The following is a 13666-nucleotide window of genomic DNA, read 5'->3' on the forward strand; positions in this document are numbered from 1 at the left end:
GTTGGGGTGTGGAATTTTTTAAGTAGAAATAAGGTGTCATCAGCCACAACCATTACAGTATTATTATGCTAAATTCAATATTACAAAAATACCACTTCTTAAAAATTTGTAGTTAACGAAATAACTTCAAAGTACGTAAGAAATCAATTTGTAAATAAAAAAACGAGCACGACATTACTTACACTGACAATTAACATGGAAATTACTGTTAAATTACCAGTGTATCAAAATCTAAGTGAAATCATGCAATATACATCTATGATGAAATGTATCTGTAAAGTTACTACTTGGAAAACTTATGCTCAGATATATATATATCCTTGATAAGTAGGACTAAAATATTTGGGGATAAACATTTTAAAACAAACGTATTACCAAAATGACTATGTACACCAAAGCAACAATTCACTAAAATTCTATTAACAGACAATTATTATATTAATATACCTATAAGAAGTAGACATTTCCAGTTACAGCAGTTTTGTTGAAATCTGTGGGGAATTTATATGAACATTAGAGAATAATGATCAACTCTGACAACTATAGCACTGACATTCACTCCTGTACCAAGAGAAAAAATTACCTACGGTATAATCTTTGAAAAAAAAATTCTTTAAAAAGATGTCTAACAATATAAGTAACAGATTTAGAACGAATACTAGGGAAATATGCTGTAAATAGTTATTTATTTGTCTATTAAGGGGATCATAATACAGAAAAGAATGAATTTTAGAACTAACAATTAAAAACATAATACAACCTAAAAATAAAGAAAAACCATCTATGATTCTACAGAAGCTAGTCATATAACCAAAGGAATCCAAGGGTTCAAGTTTAGACAATTATCTGACTAGTTAGCACAATTACATGTAAATAAAATTCAAGAGCCTGGGATTGGAAGTGAAAAATTCCTAAATGGCCTCAGTACATAACTATTATCTCTCTGGCACAGTCCACTTGTCAGTTTAGCCAATTGAAATTACTGTAGACAAATCAGTGCAACATACTACATCTGAAGGTCTGTATTTCTGATTATAGCCTTAACCCTTAAAGTGCAGTTATTGTCCTACAATGATTTAAATTAGCATTGTTTGGGTTTTATATCAATGATGCTAATGTGGGTAGTAGCTATGTGGATGTACAGTAGTGGACTTGCAGGCGATGAGTCACAATAACGTGGCTAAAGTAAGTTGACCAGACCACACACTAGAAGGTGAAGGGACGACGACGTTTCGGTCCGTCCTGGACCATTCTCAAGTCGATTGTGAAGAGGAAGTAGATGCAGGCAATAAATAAGCTAGAGAGAGGTGAGGCACAAAGTGTACTAGAGGAGATAGTAGTAGGAATAAGAACTGCAGAGGGCCTATTGGCCCATATGAGGCAGCTCCTATTATAACCACCGAATGAGAAGGAGATAGTAATAGGAATAAGAAGAGGATAGTAAGGGAACGTAAAGAGACTAGCACACATAGCGTTTCGGGCAAGAATTCCCTAATATTCCCTGGAATACGACCTTGCCGTTTCGGGCAAGTATTCCCTAATATTCCCCGGAATACGACCTTGCCAAATCGTTTAACAATCCGGTACCCATTTCACTGTTGGGTAAACAGAGACTACAGTTATGGATTGGCGCCCAGTAAATCCTCCCCGGCCAAGATATAAACCCAGGTCAAAACGCTCCCAAAACGCCAGGCGAGTCTCTTACCACTACGCCACGGGGACTGTTTATCATTTATGATTTGCTTACTTTGCAGATGCAGATATTGTCACAAACGTTACTATGACAATACGGTAAATGCCATGGTATGAAATTCCATTTTCATTACATGTGTAATGAAAGTATACCAGGCTAACCAATCATTCGAACATAACTACAGAAGGCATATTGGTCCATAAGAGACAGCTATTAATATTCATCCAAACTCATTCATATACAAGAATGAGTTTGGGTGGCTGTAAATAGGAGCCGTCTCTTATGGGCCAATAGACTTGTATGAAGAGAATATATGAAAGTTTGAGGATACAGTATAATTAGAAGCAGCCTTACTGGGGGCCAATAGGCCTTCTGCAGTTTCATTAGTACTCAGTCTTATCGATACATAAATTCATTCATACATATACTGTATATACATTCATTTGTTCATTCAGTGATGCATATCATTGAAATTTATGAACGCATATAAAATGTATCAATAAAACACAAACTGCAGGTCTTCTGACCCATTAGTGGCTGTGGCAGTTCTTATGTACTGTATATCCACCCAAATTCAATCATAGGTAGGCCTTCGCCCATATCAGGATATAAATAGGTGCCGCCTAGTAGCGGCCAATAGGGCTTCTGCATTTGCCTTTACTTATTATGTTGTTATTGACACACGTTCTTTGAAGCCCTAAATAATGTATACTCGATTCATGTTTTAGTAAATTACATGTACATATATCTAGTTATTCAACACAAATACTATAGTGAATAAACTAAAAAGTGAAGTAACAATTTTAGAAATGTCCAAGGTCAGCACTGGAGTCCTCTGCCACATGCAGCTGTGTCAGCAAGACACTAGGTCTAGCGCCGACATATCCCGACAGATCCGGCTGAGTGCATCACCCACCAATCGCCTACAGCTCACCTCCTCAGTAAATATGTAGATAATTACACAATTTCTGTTTTTCCTTAGATTTTCCATTTAAATAATCATTCTACAAGTCGTTTTTCCTTTTTTTTTCTTTTCACATAGGAAGACATGCATGAATATCTGTAGCTGCACTTTAAGGGTTAAGTGTTCACTATTCCTAATTTACCTCTAATAATCAGTAAAGTGCATCAATGTCAGGAATGCAAAAAGGCTCACTTATCACCTCAAGACACTGATTCCTACAAAAAGGTTCTCACTGCTTGATAAACAGAACACAGCAAGCTACTACAGGTTTCCAATAGAAAAAGATGTGCACATCAGATATTGATGTACAGTATTATGAACAACTTTTATGAAGAAAGATTTACGAATTGCAGCTTTGGCGTATTTTCTTAATATTTATATAGCTTTCCCTTTTTGCCTTTGTATTGGCATATAATTCTTAAAATATATGTAATGTGTCTAACAAGATTTAAATGAAATGCTCACCTTAATATATGTGGATTGTATTATACAATACGCAAAACTATTTTTCTCCCATTTAATTTTTTCCTGAAAAAATCAGACAAGAGAGAAAGAAGCAGTGCAAGATGATTAAGCATATTCTAAATCTTAGTAACATTTGGGCCAAGCAGTTAATTCAACTACACTTCCTCAAGAAGGAATTTAGAGATAAGAAAAATTAATTTTATATTTTAAAGAACACTGAAGCACAATATAAAAGCTAATCTTCACCATTTCTAATTTAAATAAGATAATATTAACTGAATAGAATGATGTGTTGATCCCAGTCTCTCGAAGGTTACGTAGTTATACCCAGGATTACATACAACTATCTAAAGAGTTTGGCAGCTTCTTTAACAATGTAGAGAAACAGCAAGATGAGAGTCGACTTTGTAAATAATGTTTCACCTGTAAGGAAGTCATCAAATTAACAGAAACACATGGGTTGGTGCTTCCAAATGGCACAAACAGGGAAGGCGAGGCAAGTTCAGCAAAAATGAGAGGCGAGGAATTGTGAATAAATTGATATTTATTAAATATTAATTTAGCAAGAGGGGAAGCTATGTTGAATTTTCCTCCTGTTTGATGATGATGTAGAGTTTAATGGCTGCAGACTATACATTACCTCCAATAATTTTCATGTTTCACAATAAGTTTAGCATCCTTACAGCACCATCAGAGTTAGTTTAGTTCATTTATTATGCACCCCATACCCATCCTGTGGGCTGTAGTGGAAAGGGTTACAGAGGCACATAATGGGCTCAGGGACTGAACCCCACAATTCATTTAGCCATCAAACAGAACGAGAGAAGATTACATATTGCCAACTCCACTTACCAAATAAATACTTTACATACAGTACTGAATATCAATTCATACAATTCCTCGTGTCCCTCGACCTCACCTTGCTTATCTTAACCCACCCAACCATCCCGTGTTTTGCCCTATAATAAGCCAAAGTCTTGTGTTCACGTCACATTTGATGAAATCCTTATAGGCAAATATAAAATCTAAATTTAAGGTCTATTCTAATCTTTGCATTCTCTACATTATTATCAATACTTTGTGCTCTTCACTACCAATTTTTTAAATGTTTAAGAACAGACAATCTCATTCATCAAGAGGGCTAATAAATGACTTGGTCTTTAAACTTACCAACGATAGCAACTGAAGCAAGTCCTTGTAGTAGCACACAAGTATTGAGATTTAATAAAAAAGTAAATAGCAAATAGTATAAAAAAAATGGAAATAATGTAAACATATATCCAAGAAACAAATCATTACACTTGCAGGAGATAAGGCATACTATGAAATACTTATGGAAATTATGCTCTTCATATTTATTAAACGTATTTCATTCCAACAAAATTAATTTAAAGGGTTGCAACAAGCCTCTCAAAAACTTAATATATATAATTAAGCTTTTGTTGCTTGATAATGAAAAAAGCAAACTTTGACTTGAAAGCTTTATAATTATCCAAGCAGCTTACTGTCTCCATTCATTTAATTTGATTAATTTGATTAATTGGATTTGTAATACTAGAATATCATTGGCTATCAACCAGATGTTTAACCTCAACAATGCTGACTAATCAGTCTCTCACTCTCTCCCTCTCTCTCATGCTTCTAATCATTCCTCTTATCTTTCATTGCACTAATCTTTATCACCTGTGGCCTAATATTTGACCCACATTTTATACAAGCTGCCATATTTTGAGCCTATACTACATTGTACATGTTTCTGTAACTCATTATTTACTGTCATGAAGAAATGGCATGTTGGCAAGCAATCTAAATCCATTTTAAATTAGATCCTTGGTACAAGGGCCATATGTTCAAAGTCTAAATACTGTATTAATGAAGTTGGAGGTATACAGTTCAAGTATGTTTATTGAGACAAGAATGAAATATGTCTCAAAGGGATAGAGTAGCTTAGGCTATTTCTACCCCACTATATTAGGTATACAGTGAAGAGGGGGAGTGCAGGAGGAAGGGGAGGAGCAGGAGAAAGGGAAGAGGGGAAGAAATTGCAGAAGAAAAAAAGTTGGGAGAGGTAAAGGAATAGATGGGGGGGGGGGGAGAGAGAGAGAGAGAGGAGAGAGAGTGGGGGGATGGGTACCGAGTAGAGAAGGGGAGAGGAAGAAGAGAATGGGGAAGAGAGGTTGTATGATTTTCAAAATCTGACCCGATTCTATTCACACAGGCCTGGCACCCCAAATATATAGTGCGCCATCACACTTGCCAATCATAGTTATCTTTATATTAGGCTCCGATACATGTGGTAGTTACAACGAATGTTGAATAATTCTCCAGATGCTTAAACTACACTATGAAAGCATTTGAAATTCCTATAAAATAAAATGTTTGTCCTACTGTGTGTAGCATGTATTATGTGACACAGCTGACTGGAGGTAGCCTGAAACTATTGTAGCATTAGCTGCTCAAACATCAATAATGTTATCCTTAATGTGTTAGATATTTTGAATCTCATAAGAAGCTGCATTTTAAGCTGTTATTATGCCAACATTTATATCAAGAGAGAGAGAGAGAGAGGAGACGTACAGAGATAGACAGACACATTGTAACGAGGAGATGAAAGGAAGGCTACTTAATTCTTCAGAAACTTTATAATTATGTTATCCAGCCACTATGGAAATGTCTGAAATTCTGATATGAATATTGTTTAATGGTGTAACACAATTGGCAACTCATCTGCTGGGTAGCGTGGCCATTGCCAGCCACCAGCAAACTTCAGGGAGACTACACATTACCTCCACTTAACTTTTTCTATCACACCTTGCATCTTTACAAAATAAAAAATATTAAGTCACAAGAGCCTGGGAAAAGTAAATTTGAACATGAATATAACTTTAGTGTACTCAATAAGGGTGGAAATCAAGCATATTTGGAACGAAATATAACCCAAAATCCCACTGCAACCCTCCAAGTGTGCTCATTGTCATGTGTTGATTGTACTGTATATTGGAATGTGGTCATCATAAGAAAATTTACATTTTGTGTTAATGTCCAAATACAAATGCTGCAAATATGGTTCCAATAGCAGATTAGCACCACGGGGACCCCAAGAGCTCATTATAAACTCATGGAACTGCTTACTCACTGAAGCAATAAATGCCAAAATATTATTTCAAAATTCAGTTATAAAAAATACTTATGAACAATGGATGAGGGACTTTGACAAGCCATTGGCCATCTGTTCCTGTTCAGGCTAACAGAGATGGTGGGCCCTTACATAAAGTTGGGTTTATGCACATGCCTTATGTTTCAATATACTGAATATAAAAAAAAAATTTGTTTGGTCCTGGCTACCACCACATTGTAATGCTGATGAATACAGTACCAGGAATAATATTTTCCACTGCCACACCAAAATAAATGTTGATACGATTTTGTTTAATACTTTTAAACGCAGATCTTTCAGTAGATTTTTTTTTACTCGGCTAAGATGACAATTTTTGACAATAGCCATACTTTGAGGGTTAAAATTAGTACAATATATACTTTACCAAATACAGTAATCACAGCTTTTCATGTTTGATTTTGCTTTAACAAGAAATAAGGTATCAACAGCCTGTATAGAGGATCTTAAATTTAAATTTATTTTTTAAATAATTTTTTTAATAACTTGATTTAGAAAACATGATTTAAAAATGATTTAAAAAGCCTGCACTTCAATGTTCATATTCTATTTGTTATTACCTTGATTATAGTTAACTTAAAATACAGATAAATACAGCTTATTTTAAAGTACGCTATATTTCAATTTACAAATTAGCAACGCCGAAAATAACAAGACACTGCTTCTTGCAAAAAGAGGGATAAATCAGACATTGGGAAAAGCTGTAGAAAAATTTAAAAATTATAGAAAAACTGAAATTTTTGGTAAGTATTTGCCAAACAAATTCTTCATTGTAAGTCTCCCAAGTTTGCAAGCCAAAGGCTGCACTGCAGGATGCCAAAATTGTATAAAGTATTGCTAATGGTCAACATAAAAGAAAGGTTACTTACGACAAGATACCTTAAAACCAAACATGAATCGTGTTGATACACATGATAAAGTAAGCTTTGCCATACTTTAAAATCATCACTAATAACATTGGTTACAGCTGGTGAATGAATGACATATTTGAATGCACATATAGCCACAAAATAAAATATAAACACCAACCTGGATCTTTTGGGGGAAGTGGTCGTTGCTTTATTTCATCATATACGTGTTCCACAAGTCTGTTATCCTTTAAACTTTCAATAGAATGATAGATATTGAGATTTGGATTTGTGGCATCTGCTTCTAATGCTTTTACTCGAGCTTGTCTTTGTAGCGTTGACGGCACGTCATAGTGACCCCCAACAGCTCCTGTAACACAATAGTGTATTAGAACCAGCCAAGATACAGCAGTATATTGTTTTTAAGGATGAGGCTGAAAAAAGAAAAATGACATTTTATATTAATGTTTCAACAGTAAAGGAAAATTACACCAAGCTTCCTAAACACGAAAAAGTAAATTTGCAAAATCCCAATTTCTATCAACACACGATGCTGAATGTTTCAAACATTTCAGATCTAAGAACTGTTGAAGTAATTTCATATTCAAGGAAATGGAACTATCTTAAACAAGTTAAAGTAACCATTGCAGAAAAATTCATTTAAATTGCACACAACACTGAATATTTTCAAAGAATTACTAAATTATGGCCAATTTATTAAAGTTTATAATTTAGGGCTCATAACCTTGGCATCAATACACTAAAGCAAAAACCAGATAGAAGAAAGCCACCTATTAAAGAACGTGCAGTTCCCCTAATGTGTGACTTGATAGCGAGGTTCAAAATAATGTGCTGCCTGGGAGCTGGTCAGCCGAGTGGACAGCACGCTGGACTTGTGATCCTTTGGTCCCAAGTTCGATCCCGGGCGCCGGCGAGAAACAATGGGCAAAAGTTTCTTTCACCCCTATGCCCCTGTTACCTAGCAGTAAAATAGGTACCTGGGTGTTAGTCAGCTGTCATGGGCTGCTTCCTGGGGGTGGAGGCCTGGTCAAGGACCGGGCCACGGGGACACTAAAGCCCCGAAATCATCAAGATAACCTCAAGATAGCCACCTAAGGGTAGTAGCTCTGTCTGAAACAATAGTGTCCCAGCACAAATTATTGTGCCATGTACCAGTATTGCTAATTAGCATATACAAGAGTACAGAGGATGTTGCTTCAGTGATGGCTCAAGTTAGTCTCTCCACTGCACTGTCAGCCTTAGTCCCCCCCCCCCACGAGATGATTACTGATAGATCCTTGTCTTCCTGACTAAAGGGAGATTCCAAGGAACCTTAGCTCATAAAATATATTTTTCTACAATATTAATTTTTACAATGTGGTTGCCACAACCTTTGGCATAAGCCTAACAAGCCTTTTGAAGTTGAAAATTTTAAGCATTGGAATAAGTAAATAAGACTATAATAGACAACATTGCCTTTAGTTATAGACACCTCAATACTGACTTCTTCGTTCCAATGGTAACTAAGATGATCACTGATCAGTTGCAATGAAAACATGAAAACCTCCAGTAAGAGGAGTCCACATACAGTATTTTATTGTCTAATTTACAGTGCATAAAATAAATAAATAGAAATAATGTAATATTTTTATATAACCAAGTTATTTTTTTAAATGTGATTTTATCAAAATATGTAAAAAATTATATTCTAATATTTGCATTAAAAATTTTCAATAATTTGGGCATAAAAAGCTGGAAATGGCAAATTTCAGACATAATTGCAGTCATTTTGTAGTAAGAATAGTCTGCCAAAAATTATTCGCTTTTAAGGCGATTTCATTGTACGGTACATGCAAGGCCTAGAAATATAAAATTCAATCTAGACAAATACTATGCATCAATCTTGAAGATGGATATATTTGAGGTTTAAGATTCATTCTATGAGAATACATCCAAGACAGTGGCATAAGAATTATTCCATGCATGCACATGCACAAGCAGTGTAAAGGTTTTTGTGTGCAAAATACATTAAATGTAAAGATGAGTACAGTATTAAAATCTACTTTACCCCTTGTTTAATTTCAGCCATAAATACTGTACAGCCATTTAGATATCTAATACGAGTTTCAAATGTCTTAAAAGGACAATATGGAGGACAAAAAAGGACATTGCACATGGCAATTATTGAGTAATTTAGCAAGAATATTGTTGAGATACAGTATATCAAAAAAACCAACGTGCCAGAATAAGCATTTTGTATACAGTATGATATTTCAAACTGCCTTAAAACAGGTGCTATGGAGCTCACATATACGTGATCAATGGCCTAAACCCAGACGCAACTTTACTCTAGAACAATATTTTCGGATTTGCATTGCTTTGAAGTTTAAATTTATAAATATGATTACTAAAAACAAGGCGCAAAAAAAAAAAAAAAAAAAAATTGTTTTAATCCATTTCAGGTTTACAAAATTTGCTGCAGAACTGTTTTGACGACACCATGATGAGAAAGACCAGACTCGGTTGCATGCACTACTAGAGGAAATTTCAAATTTAAAAGGTGTTCAAATAAAACTCCAATACAAATGAAAAGTCTGCCGAGTTGTGAATCGTGTGAACATTTCATCAAAATTGGATACAATCAATCAGAAAAAACTCTAAAAATTGGCATTTTGAGATTTGAATTTTCCCACCAAAAGAATACGAGTACCATGTCAGGTGCATCGGCATCCCTTTACTTACGCCCACTCTAATAACCATGTACATCATACAAAATTTCAATTCCTTTCATGGACCACAAATATATTTGTGATAAGGAGAAATCTATTATATAACTTGAAAACTATTTCTCAGAATGACATCAATATTTCTTTACATCATTACAGCCATACTAAAATAATGAATTTTTATATTTATGTCAGAAAGCAATGTTTTACAATGTACTGTAGTGGATTTTTTATTAACACTGACCAACAAATTTGCCCAATTTAGAGTGCACAGTTTAAATAATATATACAAAATGCTTATTCCGGCACATTGGTTTTGCTAATGTACTGTATCTTAAGAGCTTAGTTAGTATATGCATACTAAATTTTTAAATTACTTTTAAAAACGGCTGAATAGCCGAATAAATTATCCAAATTACAATGGACGCTAAAACTGGAAAATTAAACCTTGCAAAAAAAACTTTGAGTATTGTGTGAGCTTGGTTATCTGAAGGCCACCAAACCGAATATTTGTTTATCTGGCCAAAATCGCGTCTGGATAATTTTCTAACAAAACTTCACCATATCCGGACAGAAATCTGGATAACCAGAGATTAGGTTATATAAATTTTCAGGAACTACACATTTTAAGCTCGACAATATCAAACAAGAAACAACAACAAGGTAAGCTAAGGTTTGTTTTCAATTATATTATATTTTTCATTTATAGTGCGTGTGTGGAAATTCAAATTACATTGGTCGATGTACAAAAGAATTGTGAATATGGTCATTTTTTTTTTTAACTTCACTGGTAAGAATTCTCCTAATCCGGATGTCTGGCTTATCCAGCGAGGTATTTTTCCCATATGCTCCGGATAGGTGAGCATTGACAGTACATTCGGTGAAGTTCAAGTTATTCTTAGTCATGACATAATATAAACAACAAAGGTGCAGTGAAATTTCATTTATCTACATTAGTGTGTGAAAGAGAGAGTATCTGATTAAGTAAGAAGGCCAGATAAAATTACTTTGTAATTTTGCCACACTGACTTTAGCATGCAGGGCAATACAGGGCAGACATGCAGGCAAGCCAACAGGCATGATAGTAATTTGTTTTGTCAAGAAGTATAGCCTCTGTGTGTGTGTGTGTGTGTGTGAGTGTGTGTGTGTGTGTGTGTGTGTGTGTGTGTGTGTGTGTGTGTGTGTGTGTGTGTGTGTGTGTGTGTGTGTGTGTGTGTGTGTGTGTTTATATAATGTATATGTATGTATGTATACTGGTATGTGTACCCCCCACCCCACCCCCTCGATATCCTCACTACATATAAAATAGAAACAGGAATAATAAATATTGATAAAGATGAATTCTTGAGACCAGTAACTACAAGAACAAGGTAGGTATAGATTTAACCTTTCGGAACAAAGGTCCCAAACAAAATACAGTGGTACCTCAGTTTTCAAATTTAATCCATTCCCAGAGATGATTCAAAAACCAAAACAAATTTTCCCATTAGAAATAATGTACAAATTTAATTAATCCGTTCCACACCCTCCGAAATATTAACTAAAAAATACATTTCATACAGAAAAATGCTCATAGGTACCTCACCTTTATTGAGGACTCTTGTTGGCATATGGAAGACAGTGAGGAAGGTTGGAGGAGGAGAGGTGTTAGTGTTTGGAAGGAGAATCCCCTTCCATTATAACAGCAGTGTTGACATTTCTGGGATACTCTTACACTTTGCAAGCACATCACTAGGATGTGATTGTGGCTCACTGCTTGCTTGTCTTACAAAGAATCTGTCTATAGACATTTGTGTTTCCCTATGTTTTAACACTTGTCTGTAGTGAGACATCACATTGTTTCACTATGAATGATCTCGTTTTTCCTCTATCGTCATCCTCAACTATTTTCTTAGGTTGAATTTTACCACTGACTTTTTTGGAACCCATGGCATGATATATAATAAGAACTATATTATCCTTCAGTTATCCCTAAGAACTATATGAATCCCCCAATATTTGTACTAAGCCATATTACTTTACCATTGTAATCTTAGATATCATCTGATATCACGGTTGTTTTTTTTATTGCATATTCTACTGCATTATTCCTTGAAATGATCCTCAAATTGTGCTTCAATGAATTAATGTATAACTGATATATTATCCTAATGTACCTAGTAATCCTTGTTCATTATAATGTATTATTATTATTGTGTATTATTCTAATCTTTATTTTTGTCAAAATTTCTTACAATATACCTGTAAACATTTTTTGTCAATTTTACTGTAATTTATCTACTTACTATAATTATCGTAAATTATCCTATCTGTTAGTTTAAGGACTTGCCCAAAACGCTATGCGTGCTAGTGGCTTTACAAGAATGTAAAATCAACTTATTTCTACTGCATGTTCTCTCTTAACCCCCAATGTACTTTCTTGTATACAAATAAATGAAATAAATAAATAAATAATTTATGTTCAGAAACCAAAAAAGCACAAAAACAATGAAATTCTTCACAAAACATTCAAATATTCGTCACTCGGCAGGAGACACTGGTAAACTGAAGCGCCATGTGCTCAGTCGGCCAATACGTGCATGAACAAACTTGAGTACCGAGTCAAATTTTTCAAAGAAATTGAGCTCAAGAACCAAAAAATTAGACACAAAACACACACACGTGGGACCAAAGAGCCAAAGCTCAACTCCGCAAGCATAACTAGGCGAGTACACGTCTGTCTCGTATGTGTTTGACATGGTCAATATTTCCTCTATTATGTCTACTAATATTTCTAACACACACATACCGTGTGATGGAAAGCTGTCACCAGAGGAACACAAAGAACATTGTGAGAGGAGCATATGCTCAACTTCAGACTTGCTTTTAATTACAGTATATGGATGGTGAAATACTAAAGAAACTGTTCATGACTTTCGAGAGACCAAAACTGGAATATGCAGCAGTTGTATAATGCCCAAATCTTAAGTAACACACAAAGAAACTGGAAAAAGTGCAGCAGCATGCTACAAAATAGGTTCCAGAACTGAAAAACAAGTGTTACGAGGAGATACTACAGACATTAAACTAGAAGACTAAACTAAACTAGAAGATAGAAGAAAAAGACGTGATATGATCACTACAAACAAAATTCTAACAGGAATCTACCAAACTCACAAGGAGGAATTCCTGAAACCAGCAACATCACGAACAAGAGGACATGGTTTCAAGCTAAGGAACATAGGTGCCCAAAAAAATTTGAAAGTTTTCTTTTGCAAACTGAGTGGTAGATGGTTGGAACAAGCCAAGTGAGGTGCTGGAGGTCAAAACCGTCAGTAGTTTCAAAGTGTTATACGACAAAGAGTACTGGTTAGACGGGACACCATAAACTTAGCTCTCAACCTGTAACTACACTTAGGTAATTACACACACTGGTTTCCTTTCTCATCAGCAAATGTGGCAGATGAACACATGTAAATGTTACATGTTACTGTAGTTATGAATTATTGTACTAAGCTTTATGGTTTTGGTTTCCCATTGTTAAGAATTGGAAGTCCTATTTTATTGAAGGCTTATTGAAGTTCCCCTTAGGCCTGACCTCAAGAATGCAACCCACAACAGCTGCCTGGTACCTATTTACTGGCAGGTGATTAAGGACTTCACATGAAAGAAAACTATGCACAAATACTCATCCACCTGAAGAAATCAAAACCTGGACCTGCACTGACCACTTTGCTACTTAACTGTATTTAGGAGATGACTGAAAACTTTATTTGACTGACAGTCATTTTGAATTTAAAAGAATACCCGCAAACA

At 35.0% G+C, this 13666-nt stretch overlaps 1 protein-coding gene across 18 annotated transcripts in view; it reads right to left on the minus strand.

Moving 5' to 3' along the window:
* The window catches only part of LOC123746147 (protein draper), a 691165-nt gene that overhangs the window by 14908 nt on the left and 662591 nt on the right, over window positions 1–13666 (minus strand). For 15 of the 18 annotated variants that reach the window (XR_006771468.2, XM_045727449.2, XM_045727450.2 and 12 more), the window contains one exon: window positions 7327–7515. Coding sequence is in view for 17 of the 18 variants with exons in the window: in XM_045727449.2 (XP_045583405.1) it covers window positions 7327–7515 (189 nt within the window). In the remaining variant the exon portion in view is untranslated. Of the gene's footprint in view, window positions 1–447; window positions 492–4292; window positions 4317–7326; window positions 7516–13666 lie in introns of all 18 variants that reach the window. The other 3 variants (XM_069314081.1, XM_045727457.2, XM_045727459.2) reach the window with 2 other exon arrangements.

This window comes from Procambarus clarkii, chromosome 78, assembly GCF_040958095.1.
Source record: "Procambarus clarkii isolate CNS0578487 chromosome 78, FALCON_Pclarkii_2.0, whole genome shotgun sequence".
Lineage (NCBI taxonomy): Eukaryota > Metazoa > Arthropoda > Malacostraca > Decapoda > Cambaridae > Procambarus > Procambarus clarkii.